Here is a 23,249-nt window from a genome sequence, read left to right as displayed (position 1 = left end):
TACTGGGTACATTGTATAAGTTTGTCATACTTTCGTTTTCTATCCCAATTGAAGACAGCGACAGCAGATAGTTGAAATACAAATATCGTAACCTTTTAACAATAAGGAAATAACTTCGATAAGTGCAACGAAGCGGCAGTTTGCAAAACCAAGAATATCCTATTTGAGTAGGAGGAGAGCGATCTCGACTCAATTGATCAGAATTGCTCAAATAAGTTTTCACGTAGGATTAGACAATCTTATATGTTTGTACTGTAGGTATATTTCTATTTATGTATGTTTATATGTTATTTTCTGTTACATGAGTTAGTGGATTTTTATGATATAGAAGTTCCTCTCTATGATTCCTCTTCCGTTCATCCTCTAAATATACTGCCATGTTTTATAGTAGATACAAGAAAAATTCGTTGTGGTTTACTTTATTTTTTTAAATTGTAAAGTGTTTTATTGAAGACAATAGTTAAACTTTAACAAAATAATAATATTATTTGATAAGACATATTTTATAAAAAAAATTGTGATTGTGAAAACGTTGAGATTTACTGAATGAGATGTGATCTCCTCCGGCCTCATCCCTCAATTTTGATATACTATTATTATTTTAAATTTGTTTTTATATTTAATTTAAGATCCTCAAGAGCCAGAATGTATTTAAAAGTGCCCATAGCTACTCAGAGAATACTAAATTTTTGGGATAAAAATTTGAAAAATTATTTTTTTGGGATATTTGGAGTTGTGGGCGCAGCCTCTCCAGCCCACCCTCTGAAGACAGCCCAGAATTTAGATTTTGTATCCTTAACACTATAACTTAGACAAACTTTTTATCAAAATACATGAATTTTAACAATCAGTAGTGTATAGTAAAACCTTTTATCTGACATAAGATGAACTTTGAACAATTGAAAGACTTCCCATTGGTGTTGATTTATGTATTTAAGTATATTTGGTTACTTTTTTAAATATTAATAATAAGCATTATTATCCTCATTGATAGAAATCCATTGATTTAACAGAAATAAATTAACTGGTATTGTTATATATGTTTTGGTAATTAAATAATAATTTATAAAATCAATAGTATGTTTATATAATATGCTGACCCTGGTTTTGATATAATATAGGTATGTATGTACGGGTTGTACAAAGGTATGAAGGTAATTAACTTTCCCTTCATTAAAAGAAAATGAAACAATTATAATATAATTAATTTACCTATAAGTGAAATAATGTATATATGTTAATTGAAAAGAAGAAGTACAGAAATGATGAGGAAAATATTTGATATTTTTAGCACACAGTCGTTAGCGTCATCATTCCTTAGGATTTGATATGATACGTAGTAGGTGAGGAAGTTCCTAGGTATTTACTTTGTGTACAAAGTGCAATTCAATCCAAGTTGTAACTTGGATTGAAGCAAATTGTACAATAGGACGGTTTGTTTTTCAACTTTCGATTACGGCTAGTTTGGAAATGTTGTGACATAGTAAGATAATATCCTATACAAAATTTTATTGATCTATAATGTCATCTTTAAGTAGCACATCTTGTTCAAAGTTTGAAAAGAGACCAATGTTCTTTATTTCGCCCATAAGGATTAAAATACAGCATTGATGATTTTTTGGCATTTATTAATTATGATCGACGATATTCTAACCTATATTCTTTAATTTTTTTCTAAAGCTACCCTATGGAACAATAAAAGAGAATAGGATTAGAAAATTTTCATTTTTCTATTCTGAAAATGTAAAACAAAAGGATGCGTTCTATACACGGTTCATCAAATTTAGATAAAAAACTTTGTCAACACTTTTCATAACTTAAACAAATTTCTATCAAAGTTATTTGATGAAAAATAACTAAAAATGTCCTCTTGTTATCTATATTGACTAAGTAAAGAGTTTTTGCCTTTCTTTCATGATTTAATTGAAATGTGCAAGCTAAAGATGACTTCGTAAGATAATGCAATTTTGTTTTCATACCATATGACAACTTTGCCGCATTAGAAATTCGAAAAAAAGTTGAAAATCAAACCACTCCATTGTACAAGTTGCATCAAAAAAATTAGATGAACAATTTCAATGAAACATTTAGAGAACTTACAAAGTATTAGGGCACTTGGCCAGAATTTGAGTGTGGAGAGCACAATCATTGAAACTTTAAAAATGTCTTGTGGAAAAAAAAATTATAAGTATAAAACGAGCGCCCAATTGAGCAAGAGGGAAGTGCGCTCATTTATTTTAAAACTGAACAAAATTGAGAGTGCACTCACTAAATGGGATATTAACTGTCCAAAGTTATATTAGTCGCAATTGCATAGTAATCAAGTAATTTCTATACTTTGTTTGGATTCATGTATAGTTGATTATTAAAATGACTAGAAATACTTTGTAATCAAATAGGTGAAACATTATGAGACCTGGAATTTGTAACTTTTACTTCTTGTTTCTACAAGATACAACTCTTGTACATAAATTGCAAATTCTACACAGTATAAATATGTAAAGGACACCTCAAAGCAGAACGAAAACAGTAATATAATAATGTTTATATGACATATTAAGTATAACAAATTATGGAAAAAATATAATTGACAACAAAAGTTTGATGAGTAGATTGGAGACATTGAGAGAAAAGCCTTTTCCCAAGGCATGGTGATAGCGTCCTAAGAAAAGAGAAATATACATAGAACTTTTAATAATAAAAAAGTTTAATTATGTCATTATACATACTTTTATCTAAATTATTGTTAATATGGAAGAGAGTGGAGTTGTCTGTAGGTAATGGCTCTGATGTGGAAGATGTTTGACGATGTTTCTTTTTAGGTCTGAGTCTCTCTGGAAGTAAAGGGGAATTTATTTCAGAAGAAGAAAAAATTGAATATTGACGGCTAAATTAATGTCTGTACACGACTAGATTTTTTATTCATTCTCAACATAAACTATCAAAAGGGGAAAAAACATATGGGAGCTAGCCTGCTGGTTTTTTTTGTATTGCCAACTACTTAATTTTATTTAAAGAATAGAAAAATCAAAGATTAAATTTTTATAATTAGTGCAATAAAAAATATTTGTAATGCATGACTGTTTTAATGACCAAATTTTTGGAGATAAAAATTTCAACTGATCTCGTGTAAAAAAAAAAAAAGGTTTATTTCAAATGTATCCCTTTCAAATTTAAAAAGCCTCATAAAAAGTTTACAATTTAACTCTAATATTTTCTAAAAAAGTTTTTGAATCCCCTAAAAAAAAGTTGTTTGTCAAATTGGACTTTTATAAGATGGTCAAAATAACATTCAATCATAACTGGAGATGTGTTTCTTTGTGAAAAAGTGGCAGGAGAAGGCAGGAGCAAGAATTACTGAGAAAATGAATTACTGCTATATAGGGAAGAACCTTCAACATTCAATTGAACATTAGTGCAGGGAAATTATTGTATTTATTTTATATAATTTTTTTAAATCAATTTACACAAAAGATAGGCAATAATTCTTCTTTTAGAAGGAGATGCTAACACACACACGATTATTTAAATAATGAACAAAAAAGAAGAAAGAGCACACGCATTAGCCGTTTTTCCTTTCTAATCATCATGCTTAGTTTTTTCTTTACACGGATCCTTTCTTTAATCATAACATCCCCCTCCCCCCCTTCCACTTGCTAATATTAGGTTGGGGAAAAAGTAATTTTGTATTTTTCGCTTCATTTCAATGCTAAGTGTTACAATCACCCAATTGAAGCCCCGTTCTGTTTGCCAACTTTTTGCCAACGATAATCCAGCTTTATAATGCCCTTACCGCCGTAGAAGCCTTGGTCCATATGGACAAAAACTCTGACAACTAATTTTCGCAGGCCTCTATTAAAGCCAAATTTATACCCCAATGCACATTTACCATAAACTGTCACTTGTTGACAGGTGCGGACTGTAGGGTGAATGCATAAGAACTTCCCATCAGAGCTCCCGGAGCTTCTAGTACATCATGAAAAGATATGAACGGCTTGGCAATATTTTGATGATGTCCGATTTGCCCGAACCACGGTTGTGTAACACGAACCAAAAGGATATTGGCCCGTATACATATATTGGAATTTTTTTTTTGCCGAATTCTACGTGTCTTTCCTTTTCAGTTAGTAAAAATGTGATATATGGCAAATTTCTTCCTTTGAGACCTCCATACTCGACACACGATAATTTACGGCTGGATCGCCCAAGTGAAATACTGTCCAAAAAGCGTTTGTATTGTACACTCACACCTTCACAAAACCTTATCGTATGATCCGGTGTGCTCAATAATGAACAAGATACACTTAGTTTTAAAAAAAAAGCGGGATAAACTAAATAATTTTTCCCCAACCTAAAGTATTCAGCCAGTGAAAACAAAAGGTAAAATTTTATGGCTGTAACTAAATTGGAAAATTAAAGAGCTGAATGACGACATTTTCTTTTCTTTCTACAATTAATACATCAAGATTAATACAATAAAAACATAAATGCATGCCTTTCTATTCAAGGAGTGACATATGTTTGTAAAAATATATCCTTAGATTGAACTACATACCTTTAACCATACCTCAAGTTAATTGAGCATTTGACAAAAAAAAAATATAAACTTTTATTTTAAAACTCAAGGGGATTTATTTTTGTTTAATATACAAAGGTATGTTATTTGTACGAGTAACAAGCATAAACTAAAAAATTTCTAGGTATGTACTTAAAATAAATATAATAAACTTTACTTTACTTAAATTGAAAGTGTAAAAATAAAATAAATGAGAAAATAAAATGTGTAAGAAAATCATCAAAAAGAGGGAACATTAATTATATACCTTCAACATTCAAAAGCCCAATGTTTTCATATCTTCAAACAGACAAGTTGAAGATGGTTTTTGAAAATAACATTAAATCATAAATTGAAATCATCATGAGGTATATACCTACACACGTATAGAATATATTTTACAATATAATTTAATCTGTATACTCTAATATGCTAAGTACATAGGATAAGTATGTACTATAGAGTGGCTCAAAATTAATATTTTTTTGAAATTATGGGATGACATAATTCAAAAATGTTCCTTTTGATAAAAAAATATAGCCGGAGTCGAATTAATCAATGTTAAGAGGTTTTCATGGTCATTAAAGTACATTACCTATTAGTGCCGATAGTGTGTTTAAACCAATGTTACTAGAACAAGGTTAGGCAACAAGAAAATGGCTGGCAAGCACAGCAGATTTATTAAATAAATTCAAATATTCGATCTAGTTTCAACATTTAATTTCGCCATGAATATTTTTTTTTTTTTTGCTAAAGATACTCGTGATGATCTAAATAATAGTATTTATTACTATTTTGTAGGTATGAAGTACTTTTTAAAATGTGTTGTGCCTCAACATGTAATGATTATATTTCTTTTTTTTTTTAGATATACTCTTTTCTTACATTTTATATTAAGCTAGTTAAAGAATATCTGTACAAAATTTAAGATTTATAGATCAATTTTTTATTAAAAAAATCACTTCAATAGAAAGAGTTGTTATCAAGTTTTATCTAACTGGGGCAACCCTTTTTCTTTCCACTATAGGAATAATCAAGGAATATGTGTTCAAATTTTGAGACATTGACCATTTTTTTATTTGAATAATAATTTTTCAATCTCGGCCATAATGGTATAATTTAATGATTTTAAAAAAATAGTACGTATTTATACCAAAAATAAATAAAAATAGAGCAATGTATTGTTAATGATTATTAAAGATAAAAAAGAATGGATGCCACACACCCCCACCCCTACCCCCCCCACCCCCTCCCCATCAAAGAATCTTCGTATTTATCAGGCAGAAATGATCGTTTTGTGAAAGAAAATTGAAATCAGGAAATAGTGGATACATTGTTTGTTTATTTCAAGGATTTCTTTTAAAAAAAGGATGTGGTCCAATTGAGAACCGGATGGAATATTTTAACTATATAGCTTCATTTTTGTAAGACCGTTAATTTATGGAAAAAAAGTTATTAATTATAAATTGCTTTTTTTACCATTGTTGAATAAGACAATTAGGTAAGAATTAATGTAAGAGTTTTGTCTGGAAATTCTACGCCGGACTGAAACCCTTATGATTTCAACTGCTTCATTGCAAATTCGGTCTGGATCGATGTAATATTCTGTGGACAAAAAAAAATTGGGGTTGATACTGTCCCACAAGAAAAAAAACAATTTTATGCTTAGAATGCATACAATTTTTTTTCTTTCTAAGAACATGAAACATTGTTCTACGGTTTCAAACCACGGTCTGGTATAACGGTCTAGAAAAAATCACTGAAGATCGAAACAAAAATAATTCCGTCTTAGACAAGTATCAATACTAGTCAAAATGCTATTATATCAAAACATTGTAAAACATAGAAACATCAAGGGTGTGTTCAACCTCTCAACTTTCTACCTCATGGAACGACTTAGTTCAATCGACAGCACACTGTGGAGCAATTATTCACTTGAACTCAAAGTACGTGGATTCGATACTAGTTCCTAGAGAATGAAATATATTAGAGAATGAAATATATTTTAAGTACAGAGTGCGAGGTAAAATCGTGGACTTTTGGAAATCAAAATAATGGGATAAACTTTAGAAAACATAAAAAAAGTACAACATAGAGGCTTTATCACAAACTTATTTATTGATATATCCTTTTATTTTTTTCAGAAATGACTCCCTTTGACTGCTGCCATAGCTTCCACCCTAGGCTTAAAGGGCACACTACACTACTTGAGGAAGGCCTCGGACATGGATACCCACCTGTACTCGACAGAGGCTTTGAAGTCACCCAAATTTCCCTAAAGGTTGACTCAGGCTCTCTTCTCGACTATGCTCCAAATCCAAGTCGAGGGGGGAAAGTCTGGAGAAAAGACCCATTATGTTTTATCAAGTCAACATTTACGGTCTCTGTTGACCCAGTTGGCTTTAGTTGTGTTGAAAACAGTTGCCAATGTTGTCGTACATAAGATGCTTTTCTCAAAATCCTTCACATACCTCTTCACAGTCCAACAGATGACATTGAGATCCTTGGCATGCTGCGTCATTGACTTGGTCAGACTTCTGATGATTGTGGAGTCCACATCCTCCATGATCCAGTTTTTCTGTCGTCTACCGCCGCCAGGGTGCCTCTCAAGGCTCTGACCTATAGCCACTATTGTTTAAATCTCCGAGACTCCGAGAGCCCCTACGACCTTCATGATCCCTCAGAACTCGCTTGGGGGTGGAGCAAATCAGACACCCTTTCCGTTTTCACCTCGATGCTCACAACTTTTGATTGGAAAGAGTTTATTTTTAATTGTTTATTAACCGGAATAGTCCTTAATTTTAAAAATGTAGCCTAGTATTCTAAAATATTCTCCCTAAAGTAATCCATATTGATTTAAATTCAATTTACATTGCATAATACTGAATATGGACTTCACAGACCATTTCTAAGTCAGATGGAGTAAATGTTATACCATAATGTTTACTTATACTTTATCAGTACAACTCCATCAGACCAATTAGAAGAACATTAAAAAACTTTGATCAAAATGTACCAAACTTTACATTTTCTATTTTTTTATCTAAATAAAAGGTATAGGACTATGTCCCCACAACATCTCGAATGATAATAGTTTAAATACCACTCTAACACATACATATATACGATATACACTAAATTGCAAAAAGGGAGTTGTACATTTTAAAGTGGGGCTCAGAGAAGAAGAACTCCCAGTTTGTAATAATGATATTACATAAAACAAAGAACTACAAATAATATATAAAGGAAATTGGAAAATTATATTGTATTGTAATAAAATAATAAAGTAAATTGGATGCAGGGATGCCAAATGTGTTATAATCAAAGATATAAATAACAAATATATTATAATGTATGTACGTACAAATCTATTGATCCTCCGCTTCCAATATAAACATATAATTCAACATTTCGTATTTTCTTTTTTTTAAATAAGTAATGGCATACATATATTTTATATTTTTATTTTAAATCTTTGATTAACAATTCAAGTGACGTCACTATGATAAAGGGGAGGGTTAGGAGTGTCATGCTGAAGGGCTACAAACATATAACAACGTCCCAAACCTTTTCTACGACTCTTTTGATTATTTCTCCTTCTGGATTCAGGGGTAGGAGAAGTAGTTATTAAGCTCAGATGGGTTGCCGTCGTTTGACGAGTCGGTGAAGAGATTTCTGAAAATTAGGGATTATTTGAAAAACAAAACTTATTATTTTTAGCCCTTTGTAGATATATATCAAAATAAATGTGCATATATATAGTGTGTCAACATAAAAGTAATCTTGTGCAAATATCAAGAAGGGAAGAAAATCCCATGATATATGTATTTTGAATTCATATATACAAAACAATTAATTAATTATAGGCAGATTATTCAATCTTGCGGGATGAGTTCAGATACCAAAGAGTATTAACTATAGTTTATATCTTTAACATGATTGAAGATATTTATGGTTATCCCAATATGGCCTTTTTCAAATGAAATATATCCATTTCTCATTCTTTTATTTTTTACTTTATCAGGTGGGGCATTTAAATCTGAACACCTAACAATTAATGAAGGTTGAGTAATTAAAGTTAATTCATATTTTGATATGTTAAAGCATAAACAATACAAAAACAGAGCCCTCTAGCTTACGTACAAGTCCAGAAAAGGACAATTGAACGTGATCGACGAATTTCCATTCGCGCACTCTAACTAGCTGGGTGTCTCCAAGATCACTGTGTACGCCGTCATTAAGTCTGAAACATTGGAGAGGAAGAAGGACTCTGTCAAAAAGGTTAAACTGGGCCCGGAGGAGCTAAGGAAAACAGCCTAGGCCAATCCTATCAAGTTTATGAGGGTCCATGCAAGAGATCTCGGGGGTTCTTACTAGACTGTCCAGATAGCTATAAAAAAGTGGGTGGAAATAGCCTCGTGAGGGTAAAGAGGCCACTTTTGACAGCAGCAATCAAATAAATCCATCTCCTTCGTTGCAATATTCTTTCGAATGAGTCTTTTAAGTTCTTTTTAAATATTTTTTGTTTCTTTCAGCCTTTATGTCAACCCCCTTGACTATACCTTTTGGGCGCATGTCGAGGGGAGAGCCTACAGTGTCCTTTAATCCTAACAACGAGGCCCTCAAAGCCCCTAAGGGGGGCTACATTAATTATTACGAGAGATCCGACACACATCTATTTAGGATATATTAATTTTGTTGAAATTCTATTGTTAAATAATAAATTATATTTTGTTGAAGTTTAAAATTCAAAGTGTTCAGATTTTAATGGACCACTTGGTAAGGGAAGTTTGCAGCACACCCGAAGGCTTAATGATAATAATTTGTTGATAATTCGTTGAAGAATACAATTGTAATCCATTTTCAGAAAAGCTATTCTATCTTGTTTTGTATTGACGGGTTACATATAAATTGTTGTTTTAAAAGATATTATTTTTTATTAAGTAGAGGAGACCAGAGACAGTTTCAATTCATGGTTTTGGACTCAATTACCCATAGCTAGTTTGACTTGGGCACGCTAAATTTGAAAACAGGATATGTATGTCTGTCATCGATTACATCAGTCTGTACTTTTACAAAGATGTTCTTATTTCCTAAATAAGGAGACTTTTAGTACATCCAAATTAGGGAAGGTCTTCTTGCAGACCCTGTCCTACAAAATAAATAAATTCTAAAATCCATGAGATTAATTTGGGACAGGATGAAGGCTACAAATTGTGGTTCAAAAAGAAATGGGTATCATCCCACAATGGTATCTTGTTTCCAAAAACCGCAATAAGCGGGGACTCCCTGCATGTTAATTTTGTCCCCTAGGGCACAAAGATTAGGTGTACCTTACGGGAACGGCTGATGGCCACCTATGACTTTAGTTTTTGCATCTTATATTTCCTACAGTGTCACTCAGACCCTTCATTGACCAAAATCCGATCATTTTATAAGGTTTAATAGAGACTCAACATAAATAACTTTAGCATCGCTAAAACAATATTAGGAGACGTCCCAACTTCCACAAGCTGAGAAATTTCTTGCATCTCTTTACTTTATTTTCTCTCCCATTTGAAAAATGACCAATAAATGTTTTATTCAAACTTTCTTGACAAATTAATCAATCATTTATCAAGAAATGTTTTACAATGAGATCTTTAAATTTCTATGAGTTATATAAGTTTCATTTGAAGTTTTTTTGTTTTTACAGTATTCGAGGTCCAACCTGTAGACTTTTTAAATGATAAATTGTGAATTATGATAAATTATGTCCCTTTAACAAAATAATCAGTGATCGGTTACAGAAAAAACAATGAAAAACTGACAACACTATTGCAGAAATATTGTTCCTGAATATAATTTTGTATACAATATCTTAAATAACAGTCAAAAATTATTAATTCTTTTTATAATAAGTGACATCATATATAGTAAATTTTGTATTTTAGCTTTTTTGAGGACCTGCTACAACTCTCATTGGTCTCCCCTACCTATACAAGAACAATAGGGCAATAAATAATAACTAACCATATAAAGTAATGGATCCATCAGATCCTCCGAGAGAGTTTTTAGCAACGCATTTATATTCAAGATAGTCTTCCTTGGAAATGTTTTTAATCGTTAGTTTCATGTAGACTTTATAACCGCTATCAACAATAAGAGTCTCGTATTTGTCCCCTGAAAGGAAGAAAAATAAAGGATTATTGTCATACTTATAACAATGGCAATCCCATACACATTTGTGTAAAATTCTCTGCAATCATAAGAGAATGTAACACTTGGGGAAAATGAGCAAACATTACCTGATATGAGCATGGTTCCGTCGTTTTTGACCCAGTAATTGATAGAATTAGGATATGCTTCAGAATGACACTCTAGGGTTGCATCTTGGCCAACGTATGCGCCCTCCAACTGACTAGGGATCCAAAACATTGGAGGAACTGTTAAACATATGGCAAAATGTAACATTTGAAGGAAAAATTTAATAATCCGTCTATAACAATGTAAAGAAATTGCACGTCATTTACTAAAGAGTTCATATTCGACAATACTTTAACATAGGTATAAACATCAATTAATTAGTTTTAAAAAGATCCAACCTTGATTTTGCTTTTGTGGAAAAGTTCAAATACTCTTCATTGTACTTTTGAGTGCAATTTGACAATAACCTAATATTTTTCTAAATCTAACATTTTAGACGTTAAAGCAAAATAAAATGCAATATATTCCCCCTAATTCTTCGCATCGAGCTATAAAATAATTATTTAGAATTATTTCTAAGAATACGCCTAAAAATAAACTTCTAGCTGCCTAGTACGAGGCTTTTTTGTATAACAAAGTCAAAAATGTATACATGAGTAATATGACTTAAAGTCTTTGAATTGATTTAATACAATAAAGTCAATTTGACATCAGCAAAATGTATTCAAATATGATACTCAAAACTGTATTGAAGGGTCTTTCAAATTCACCACAGAAGCAAATGCACGGTTGGATCCTTTTGAAACTAATTCATCGATGTTTATATAGTGAATCATTTCGAATGGCAATGTTTCACAAACTATTTTCAGATAAAACCTGAACCTATGGAAAGAAAACATATTAATCAAAGAATTCTTACACTGAACACGAATACGATATTTACGACTCGCGGATGGTTCAATTCCATTTGATGCCACACATAAGTAATTCCCCATATGGAGTCGACTAAGTTTCTGTAGACGCAGCAAACTGCTTTCGATTACATTAACTATAAAATATAAATTTATGTTGTACAAATTATGTTGGTAGATTAGTCAATGGATAAAAAGAAATTATTTATTTTGAAATTTCGTTAAATCCTCTCTTAAATCTTAAGGACGATTTCGAACCGGTCACAAATAATGTCCCACATAATAATCTTAGCTAAATAACTATAATTATCTAATATCAATATGAAAGATAGTTGAGGTTATACTAAAGGAATTCAACTCGTAAATCTCTAACTATCAGCAATGTCTTTTGAACTAAAGAGTAACTAGACTGTATGACTTTGCTTTTTAAAATGCAATTGCCACCATTCCAAGCTGAATTTATCAAAATTAAGAAAGGGGCAATCAGTTTTCCTGAATATTCATTTAAATAAGTTTCAGTAAATTTTTAAAATCGTTGAATATAACTAATTTTTCTTCCTTTCTTCCCATCCATCATCATGATATTCTCCGAGTCTTCTCGTCTCCAGACAATAAGAGGAGGAGGATGTCCAGAGGCCTTGCACTCCAAAGTAACGTTCTCTCCCTCACGATGAACCAAATCAGTTTGATCCTCTTTGGTCCTGATTTTCGGGGGCACTAATAGATTAAAAATAATATATTATAAGTAAATTTAACCCATTTTATTTCACCAGAATGTAAAGTTGATTTTATGTATATTTTTTTGCCAAATAACACACCCATTTTAATTAAAAATTTGCTTTTATGTTCTGCGATTTGTTATATTTCCAGTGCAAAATAAAGATTCATGCTAATTTTTAACATAAAAAAGAAGTAAAAAAAAAAAGAAACATATTTTAAAAGACATTCAAAAGTTCTCTGTATTTTTTTTTCAAATTTACATTTCTACTCTATCTTGCTCTGAACTTGAGAAAATTGCTTCAAAGTAAGTAAAATTAGAACCAGTTACATAATATAATTATTGTCAAATTGGAGGGCATAATTTGTAAAATCTACAATTATTGGTGAGTTAACACAGTAACCTTCTTGAACAAAATCAACAAAAGGAGAAATGTCAAATATATTATATATCATATATATTAACAGCTCAATATGAAATAAACATATTAATTATAAGATTTGTACTCAAATAATCCATCTTGTTTAATGATAATAAATAACAGAGTAGTGATTGACACTTCTTTTATAATATATATATATAAATAATTGCACCCACCCCAAGCTTCAAAATTGATTTTCCCAATTTTATATAAGAACTTTAACCTACTCATATTCTATATGTGTGCAAAAAATTAGAGTGTGCCCTCAATAGGATCATCATCAATTAGGTTTATAACTCGAAAATGTTATAATCACAATAATAGTCAATTCCGTCTGTTTATTATTTTTTTTAAATATATAATTCTGTTATCTTTGTCCTTTCTATTCCCTCCAACTTTAAAATAATTTTAATATTCTCATATAAGGGCAAATTGTTTGACCACTTTGAGAAAAATAGTGTTGATGAATTACAATTTTAGCAGTGGAATTCGACTGATCTTTGGAAGGGAGGCAAACTTTGAGTTTATAATTTTACACCCTGTTGTTTTCTATGAATACAAATGTCCCTTATCCAGAGAGTCCAGTTTGAGGAAAAGCATTCTCACTTGTTTTTATCTTGACAGACCACATATAGATATTCCAATGTTTTGCAAATGGATTAAGAAGTTATACTATTTAATAAGGAGTCTCTTTAAATATATATATGTATTTATAGTATAGATATAACCGTACATTTAAGTATATTAATCGTGGATAAAATACTTTGGTACGTGCCATATTATCATACATTTACTTTTCTCTAAATATATCTACCAATACCAAGTAAGTCGATGAGTATAGCATTTAAAATATTCTCTCTCTTTACCTTTTCATTTCATTTAACGAACTAAGAAAACAACCTTTATACAGTCTTAATTAACTTAAAAGAGGAGAATCTTCATTCATTGGAGTTTTTTTTTTTTTTTTGTTCTTTTAATAGGCAAGAAAAGTTAAAGCTGCATTTTATATACATATTTTCAAAATGCAGATCATTATATATTATATGTACATATTATAAGATAAAAGGACTCTTATAAAATACGACTCATCTTGACTTACAGAGTGGTTCATTAAAATCTGAGCACTTTGAATTTTAAATTTCAACGAGATATAATTTATTAATTAACAATATAGTTTGAACAAAATTAATACAATAAATAGATCTGTATGTGAGCACTCTTAATCATTAATGTGGCCCCCCTTGGCGCTATGATGGCTTCCAAGCGGCTCCATCGGCCTGGCACCTCCTGCAGATGTAGTTATCTGTCATGGCGTTCCGGTGCTGGCTAGCAGTGACTTTGAGGGGCTCTGTGTTTAAATGAAATACACTGCAGGCCTTCCCTTTGACATACACTCAAAAGGAGTATTCCAGGGGGACCAAAAGTGTTGTAAAAGTGTACAAAAAAACTCAAAAGGCTTATTCAAAAGAGTCTTGCAACGGAAGAGATGGGTTCTTTCATTTCTACTGTCAAAAGTGGCCTGTCCACTCTTACGAAGCTCTTTCTATCCACTTTTTTGATAGTTCCCTGGACAGTCTGGTGTGGATTGGCCTGGACAGTTTTCTTTAACTCCTCCGGATCTATTTTGGTCTTTTAGTTAGAGCCTTTCTGTTTCTCCAACGTTTAGGACTTGTTGACGGCGTAGACGATGGTCCTGGAGACGCCCAGTGACAAGGAGTGTGCGAATGGAAATTTGTCGATCACGTTCAAGCTGCAATATGAATTAATTTCCATCACTCCAGCTTCATAAATTATTGAGCTAGTAAGTGTTCAGATTTCAATGAACCACCCGGTATGTAATATGTACATTTGCATTCCAAAGCATGTACAAAAAGAAATTCTGGGTTAATGAAGGGGGGAAATCTTGTAGCGTATATATAATTTATTTCATTTTATATTAAAATTTGTTTGTAGTAGGTTTTTCTTTTTCTTTTTTTTCATTCAATCCACTTTTTTAAGATGGATTCCATTCTACATAATAGAATATGTATGTTTGAAAAAAAAAAGTTCTGCAAATGCGTGGATATATTTAGCAAGGAATCTGGGTTAATAAAGCAAAGTTTGTTTGTTTATTTGTCTGAAGAATATTTTTTTAACAACGAGTGTGTGTAGCTAAAGCTCAGCCCCTCATATTTAAAATAAAAGATTATAGGAGTACATATAAAAAATAATGAAGTTGAATTTAGATCAAGTAAAACAATGAGCGTCGTAGTGTCCACTTCTTCCTCTGAAGTAAGCATAATTGCCTATCTTTGGTGTCAATTGTTCTAGAAATACGTAACAAAATAAATATATATGTATTTGCCCCAATGCCATTTTTGCTATAAAAGGTGTCTCCTCTTTATAGCAGGAATTCATTACTTCCCTCCAGAATAATATAACAAGGAGCTGATATTAACAAGGTTTTTAATTCAAGTGTACCATACGTCCCGTTAGGGTTGTTGGAATCGTTGTTAAGGAGCGAATTTGATTTGTTGAAAGAAATTATAATAAAAATAAATACAAAACGTTGGTACCCTTGCATCTTCTAAACAACTTTTTCTCAGTATTGTACTGATTGTCAACGAAGCAATTTCCCCTTACTCACTTCCCTTGTATCATCCCGAAGAAAACGTGCATTTTTTCATAGGTCTCTGCCAACGAGTTACTGATAAGATTATATCCTGACATTTTACAGTTTCTCGTGCCAATCTCGTTATTTATGGCAAGTAACCCACCACTCCATCACAACAACTTAAAAGTTTTCAAGAAACACAAGATTCAAGGAGACGAAGGAGAATTCAACGGCAGATCGTTCAATCTGGGCATAGTAAAGTTATTTATGCCGTGTGATATCCCTTTAAATGTCCTGGATAATCCCAATTTCTCCAAGGTTATTGAAAAATATACTTGAAAAACAACTCCAGGTCGATGGATCGTTAACAACTTGGTTGGAAAAGTATGTCAGGGAGTTTTGAATACAATAAAATAACACGTGGAAATAAATGATATCTTGGTTGTATTCGGAGAAGGTTTTGTCCCATGTAGACTTAAAGTTTTCATCACTGATGCCCCTGTTATTGTCTCAAAACAGGAGAAGATCTTGAAAAAAAAATTCCCTAATTGATTAAAATTACGTGTGTTGCTCATGGATAACATAGGATTGCAAATATGGTTCAACAAAAGTTTCCTCTAACGAACGTACTAATTTTCAATGTGAAGAAGATTTAATATATCTACCTTATATATTGGTATCTCGTAACCTAATTTTTATGTTATGACATGTTTTTATCAAGCGATAAATTATAACTAACATTTGTACCTTTTCTTGATAATATTTTTTTGATTAAATAGTACCAAGTTAGAGCTTTATTTTGGTGAAGGAAAGGTTCTATGTCAGTTAACTTTTCAGATAAGTTATAAATATTAAAAAAATAATAATTGAAATATCTTATGTTTCAAATTACCCATCGGCCATCAAGTATTACTTATGAATAAAGGTTTGTTTATGCCCGAAAGACAAAAAAGGAACCAGATAGTTGAAGTTGTATTTGCAGGCGTGCTTGCGCAAAATACGAATCCCACAACCCTGTGTCTCGTTCTCATCTTGTCCTCGCGCTTTATTTTTCATCATGAATATGGCAACTATAATTTGTATATGTAATTATGGTGATTATTATTCAACAACTAACTTTTTTATGACCAAAACCTTATACTCGTATTTCAATATTAAATAGACTACATGGTTACAATTAGTGATTAAAAAACGAAAATCAACATGGCAACCTTGACAATTTGAAGAATATTTTTTAGAGGAAAGTGGCTTAGCTGTTATGATGTTAAATTAGATCAGCGAACATCAGGTATGACTAAAAAAGATGAGGAGAAAGAAATAGACAATAATATTTGCTCTGATTACTCTGATGCCGATACTTAATTATATTCTGAGTTCAACAAGAACTTACAATTCTAACTCCTCAACAAATCCTCAAGGGTACGGAGAGTCTTTTATGAGCACACACGAATGTTCAATCAAGTTTTGAATATAACTGAATCTATGCAGGAAAGGGTGTTTGCTACTCAGGAATTAAATAATAATGACAACAGCTCAGGATAAGAAAATTAATATTTAGATTATCCATTCCAAAAAATGCGCCGAGCTAAAGAATACACATAACGGATTTTCATGACCCCAAGAAATCCTCAGTCTTACTCTGCGTTTTTATGAGCACGTTAACTCGTAATTACTCAATACTTCTCTCCTCAAAAATGAGAGAATAATCATAACAGCTTGAGAAAATTAAAAAACATCTTTAAGGATGCCAAAAATAACAAAAATCACACGCTAAAAATGCTACAACCAAACTTATATGTGCGTCCTTTTCTTTTCTGTCTTAATATGAAGGCTGAGTGTATACACATTTTTTTTATTTTTTTCAAATAATAATGTATTTTTTTTTTTTTTTAATATGAGCCATAGTTGTTAATTTAAATGATGAGGGAAGGAGGTTCTTGGACAAGATTTCCCAAAACAAGGTCCTGTTCATCCTCCTCCCTTCAATGTTGTGAAGTCGTCCTTTCCCATTAGCAAAGAAACATTTCCAAAGTATAATTTATTCACTTCCATGCTTGACGCTTGTCTCTTACCATCAAAATAAACCCTAACCCTAGCTAGAATGGGCACTCGGTAGAGTGCAAACCTCCGCTTATGGTCATTTTCATAAATTGAATTTGTTTTCTATATGAAGCCTCTGTATTAAACCTACATCAGGACACCAATTTGAGTTGTGTACTTTAATAAGTTCCAAAGTTATGGTAGATTATGTATTTCTAATGTTTTGTACTACCTTGACATCTTCAAACTGATGGCCTCTTACTGAGACCATATATAATCTTCGTAACATGTTCAATACAAATATATTGTAACTTTTGTCGGAGTCCTGGTGACTAACAGACAACAAATATATGCAAAAACATGTTGAGGTGTTATAGACCATTCTTTTCTTTGTTAGTGAGCAAACTTAGAATATTCGAAAGGGATCAAATTGTACTTATACTTATCAGGAAAATCCCTTGCTACCATTTCAATGCTCATTATTGTTAGCAAAGTCTCTATTTGGAGACCTGGAAAAATACTCATTAAAATTCAAAATGGCCCAAGGAAGAGTCGGCTATGATAAAAAAGGACGTCAAAGGTCATTTAGGCTGTGAGGATAAGATCCGAAGAAATAGCATGAGGTCCATACGGAACTTACCCCATTCCCCCAGTATGGGCAAAATCCCCATGCAGGACCTTTTGAGGAAGAATGATCCTTCCCCAAAAGCTTTCTGAGGCAGCAATGAAAAAAAAGCAAGATCGATCTCTCAAGTTATTAAAAAGGAATATAGCGGACAGGCTACTAATCCTTGTTTCCACGGATAGTAAGAATTTCAGCGTGGAAATGACATTCAACGTCCAGAATGACCGTCTATGGAGAAAGGATGGAACATTGATGTCAGACGTGTTTAGAGATCTCAAAAATCTTCGTCTATTATGGTCTGGGGAGGTATCTAGCAGGGAGAAAGACGTCATTGGTCTTTATTCCATTTGGTGTCGAGGTAAATAACAAGAACTACCTGGAAGATGTTCCCAATGTTCTTGTTATGCCCTGGGTCGAGAAGGAATTTGGTAACGAGCATTGGCCCTTCCAGCAAGATGGAGCCCCCTAACACCCCGCCAAGATCACATAAGACTGGCCCACAGTGAATTTTCCAAAAAAAAAATCCAAGGAAGAATGACCTTCAAGGTCACTGGATTTAAATCCTAAGTACTACACTTTGTTTTCCATTCTTGAGGCAAAGGCATGTGCAAAGACTCATAAGAATTTTTAAAGAGCAAATCAGTCATTAATTTGGGTGTGCCGCCATCATGGACTTTCGTCGCCGTACGACGGCAACTGTAAAGGGTGGAGGTAGCAGTTTTGAATGAAATTTTTACATGTTATAGACAATTAATTACAGTTATATGTACAAAGTATAAATGTTGCAATTTCAAACATAAACTTTTCCTATTAACGTTTTTTTTAGATTACCCTGTATATATATATACATTAATATATTTTTATAAATTATGGATTTCTTGATACTTTAACGTTAATATAATATTTATTTTGGGCAAGATGATATCCTTTAACACACCCTTATAGGACACACAAGAGCTAAGATACATAGCAACATATGTACATTGTACACATATATATACGTTTATAAAAGATATAGTTAAATTTCTAAACAAAATACAAGTCCAATAAAGTTTTATTTTTAAATAAAGTAAAACCATACATGAGTATGGTTAACAAAGTAACTAAATAACCCAAATTAAAAAATATACATACTGCCTTCTATTGTTAACTGAAGATTTTCTACTGGTTTGGGCCCCACATTAGTGACGCATTTAGTCATTTACTATTTTATTTTTTCAATGTTGTTTGAATTTTTTATTGATCAAAAAAGACTTCATATATAAATTAATTGAGTGTGTGCCCTGACCACAAGAGAAGTCGCAGTATCCCCTTAATATACAAGTTTTCCAGGTAAATCCGGACCATCTTCAACTACATCCTGAACAATAAGAAAAACACTTAACTTGTTGGTTTTTTTTCAATTTTAAAGTGAAATGTTAAGCCTTAGCTTTATGTTAGTTGGGCAATTTTTTATTCAAAATAAGTATTCACGATGTAGAAGATCTGGAGGAACATCATCATCGCATTTGCTTGCACGGGACACAGCCAAGCGTACATTAAGAAGATGCTCATATATCCAAAGAGCACACTCTACGAGGTCTACAACTGCTGGAAGGAGGAGGGGGTATATAAGAGTAAATCCTTCAAGTGCCGGAGTGATAAAAAAACGCAATCCCTATATCTCGTAGGCCTGAGTCGTTCCTTGAAGTCATTTCCTGAGACTCCAATCAACGCTCTAGCCAAAAAGCGCCCAGTAAGATGTGCAACAGTCTCCAGGGCCATAAACACTGAGCTAAGGACGAAATCATACTATCTCTACAACAAACCTATCCTTACAGACAAAATAAAGGCAACCCAGCCTCCCAACAGAAGAAAATTACTGAACAATTTGAAGTCCCATAGTAACCGAATAATCTTTTATTCGGATGAGAAACAATGGACTGTGGACAGACATTTGGCCAACATCCAGAACGACAGAGAGAGATAATGTATCCCATGTCTTTAAAACCAAGGTTCCGTGGAGCAATATGACCTTGGAATTATTGGCAGTAACGACAGAGTCATACCCTTATCTTCTTTGAGCCAAAGGAGACGGTGGATGCCGACAGGCACTGTTAACTCTTGTCTGACCTAGTGATAATTCGGACGAAAGTGGAGGCCAATGTTGTTGAGCTCCTGTTTCAACAAGGCTAGGTCCCCTCTCAGAAGCCCTGCAAGTTCCAAAACTTATTTATTTAAAGGCGAGAAATTGTCATTTTGACGTCCCAACACCTCCCCTTCTATCTTCCCTATAGTTATTTTAGGTGGAGTTAGAGAAGAAGGTATCTGCCGATTCACACAACATCATCGAATCCTTGAAGGCCTCAATCATCAAGTACTGGAACAAAGTTTCCCCTGTAAACGAGCTCAAGCCCTGCTAAATCCTTTAGGGTTCGTATCGAATTATTAGAACTTGTAAATAAAATTTCAAACCTCTACTTGCTCCCCTTATTGATCAGGATGTAGTTAAAGGTAGTCCGGATTTACATGAACGACCCTGTACATGACGAACCTTGTGACGAACGAGGAAACCATATTGAGCGACAATTTAACCAAAATCTCATAATATTGATCCCTTTTATTAGTTGAAATCTTATAGTTTCTAGAAAATGCCACATTACACCTTAAAAAAATCTAATTTAGATCTTTAAATAGATTAAGAAGTGAGTGACTAGAAAATCACTTAGGGACTGTTCTACAAAGTGCAAAATCTTTACAAGAAAGTACCGGGATGTTCACATTTATAAGAAGAACTAAAACCTACCCCGAACTTAAGTCGATCTATGTACTGTAAGGCCGTTTGTTTTTCAACTTTCTTCCAATTTTGATTACGGATAATTCGAAAAAGATGAATAGTTTTTCTTTAGAGACAAAAGTTCTTTATTTTCTCAATAAAAACTTAAATAACGTATTAATGATTATTTTCCATGTATTTATTTTTCAAAATTTGATCGAGATGTGCAACCAAAAGATGGCCTTGTAGGGCAATGCAATTTTGCATAGGTAATTTTCATACCATAGGACAACTTTTCCCCACTAGCCAAAATCGAAAATCAAACTGCCCTAATTTATGGTACTTATTAAAGTCATATATTAACTTACTTCTACTTAGAATAAATTCCAAAAGGGCATCATTTCTACTATAACGAATTACTAAAAGACAGACCTTGAAATTTGATTTTAAATACAGCTAGTATAAGAAAACACAACTCACAATTTATCAGACACCTGAAAAATTACCGAATGAGAGAAAAAAAAAGATGGTCAAGAAGCAGTTAAATTTCTTCTTTCCAAAAAATGAAATGACACAAGACAACTAAAAAACAACTGATATAAATAGTTTTTTTTAACTCTGAAATTCAAGGTTTATTGTTTAGGACAGGAGTTCTCAACCGTTCTCCCATAGAGATCTATATTTATCCATATTTACTGTATGGGGACCCATTTATAGAGATTGGCCGAGTTTCAGTTGGCCTTAGCATAATTCATTTTTAAGTGGATCGGAATCACTTGATAACAAAATTAGTCAAATTAGTAAATGCAGTTATATATACATATATTTTTTCATTTTAACTTTTCAATTATGTTTGAGATTGTCCTTCATTATTGTGCCGTATATGAAAAAATGTCCTAATAAGAAGCAACTAACAGATTGATTTTTTTTTGTCTTATACATTATAAAAACAATATATAAAGAAACAAATTAAATTAAAATGCAAATATCAATAGATTTACAACACTTGATCGAAAGGATACTGCTTTCTCAATCTTATCAATTATTTATGTTTCCAAAAACTATTTACTATGAATAAATATCGGACAACAGAATATATGCACTGTTAAATGGACTATCGTTCAAAGGCGTCAAATAAACGAACTGCGAGCCAAATTTCAGTCCGGAATTATGAAAATTATTGAAGAAAAAAAATACACGAGTTCATTCATCCATTGATTTTCACATAAAACATGAAAAGGAGTATTTATCTTTGAAATACTAATCCATATTAAGATTAATTTAATTCCTTTTTTCCAGTTTCTAATCGTAGACGATTATATTGACACATACTTTAGTAAATTCTCATTTCAAAGAGGACATCTATTTTGTAAGAGCCTTATCATGGATGCACTAATTTCTTTCATGAATGCAATGTGAATAAGATTGATATTGAATCCCATTTTAACAAATAGCAACAGGGCTTTCAAATGTCCTCATTCCATTTGCAAAAAAAAATAAATTGTCAACTTTTTCAAGGATTTTTAATAGTCTATCATTACTTACATATTGAAAGCATCTTCATTTGAATAAACATACAATAAATAAATAAAAGCAATGAGCTTTCTAATCCTTTCAGACTAAAAACAAAAACATAAATAATTGTGATTATTTTTGCTCTAATAACTTTGAAGTTTAATTCCTCAGCAATTTGGTTAAATCGTCTTTTTCACAATAAGGTGAAAAATAATGAAAACTTCATCAAAATGATTAATCAAGACTAGCTTTTCCTTCTTTCTTGCATTTTAAAGTATCTGAAGACGAAAACATAGCTGATAAGCATTCCTGCAAAAATGATTAAATATTGGGTTTTCACTTCTTCTATTTTGTCTGCCCACTATTCTGCCTTTTCTTCATAATTATTGCAGCGCAAAAATTATTGTCAACACCGCCGTTTCCATCGCTTTTACTACCTCATCGTCTTTTGCGGAGAAACCCGTCGGAGGATGCGCAATTTTACCTCTTATACATCACATCAAAACAACAACAAAAGGCAAAGAAGGGAAAAAAAAAGACAAAACTTCCATCCAAATAACGAAGAGAAAGCTGTTCTAGGTTGCGTTAGTTATTTACTAAATAAACATCCGTTGATTTTTTCCCCTTCTTATATACTATATATACTAATATAAATATACCTTACCAACATATGTAGTCTTGTGTCGGGCTTATTCATTCAGTCCCGTCTTAGGATCAGTCCCATCGGTCCTTAGGACCGTCAGGACTTGTAACCGGTACCCTTACAGCCGGTCCTCAGAACTTTTCATACAAATATAGCTTGTTTATTAACCAAAATAAAATAAAATATATAAATTCCTATTTTCATTATAATACAATGTAATAGGAACATATATTATTTCTACTTAGTTATATAATTTATTATTTATATAACGGAATAATTAAAATAAA

At 32.1% G+C, this 23,249-nt stretch overlaps 1 protein-coding gene across 4 annotated transcripts in view; it reads right to left on the bottom strand.

The window, feature by feature from the left end:
• Positions 1–2,525: 2,525 nt before the first annotated feature.
• Positions 2,526–23,249, bottom strand: part of LOC121129186 (neurotrimin) — a 65,108-nt gene continuing 44,384 nt past the window's right edge. For 3 of the 4 annotated variants that reach the window (XM_071893354.1, XM_071893353.1, XM_071893355.1), the window contains exons 4-10: positions 12,213–12,369; positions 11,661–11,791; positions 10,843–10,980; positions 10,568–10,717; positions 8,123–8,230; positions 2,730–2,834; positions 2,526–2,662 (exon numbers count right to left, since the gene is read on the bottom strand). In XM_071893354.1, the coding sequence (XP_071749455.1) occupies positions 2,571–2,662; positions 2,730–2,834; positions 8,123–8,230; positions 10,568–10,717; positions 10,843–10,980; positions 11,661–11,791; positions 12,213–12,369 (881 nt within the window). In that variant the 3' untranslated portion in view covers positions 2,526–2,570. The remainder of the gene's footprint in view (positions 2,663–2,729; positions 2,835–8,122; positions 8,231–10,567; positions 10,718–10,842; positions 10,981–11,660; positions 11,792–12,212; positions 12,370–23,249) is intronic. The other variant, XM_071893356.1, reaches the window with a different exon arrangement.

The sequence above is a fragment of the Lepeophtheirus salmonis genome, chromosome 14 (genome assembly GCF_016086655.4).
Source record: "Lepeophtheirus salmonis chromosome 14, UVic_Lsal_1.4, whole genome shotgun sequence".
Classification (NCBI taxonomy): Eukaryota; Metazoa; Arthropoda; class Copepoda; order Siphonostomatoida; family Caligidae; genus Lepeophtheirus; species Lepeophtheirus salmonis.
Note: the sequence above shows the minus strand (reverse complement) of the source record. Positions and strands in the feature narration are given on the sequence as shown.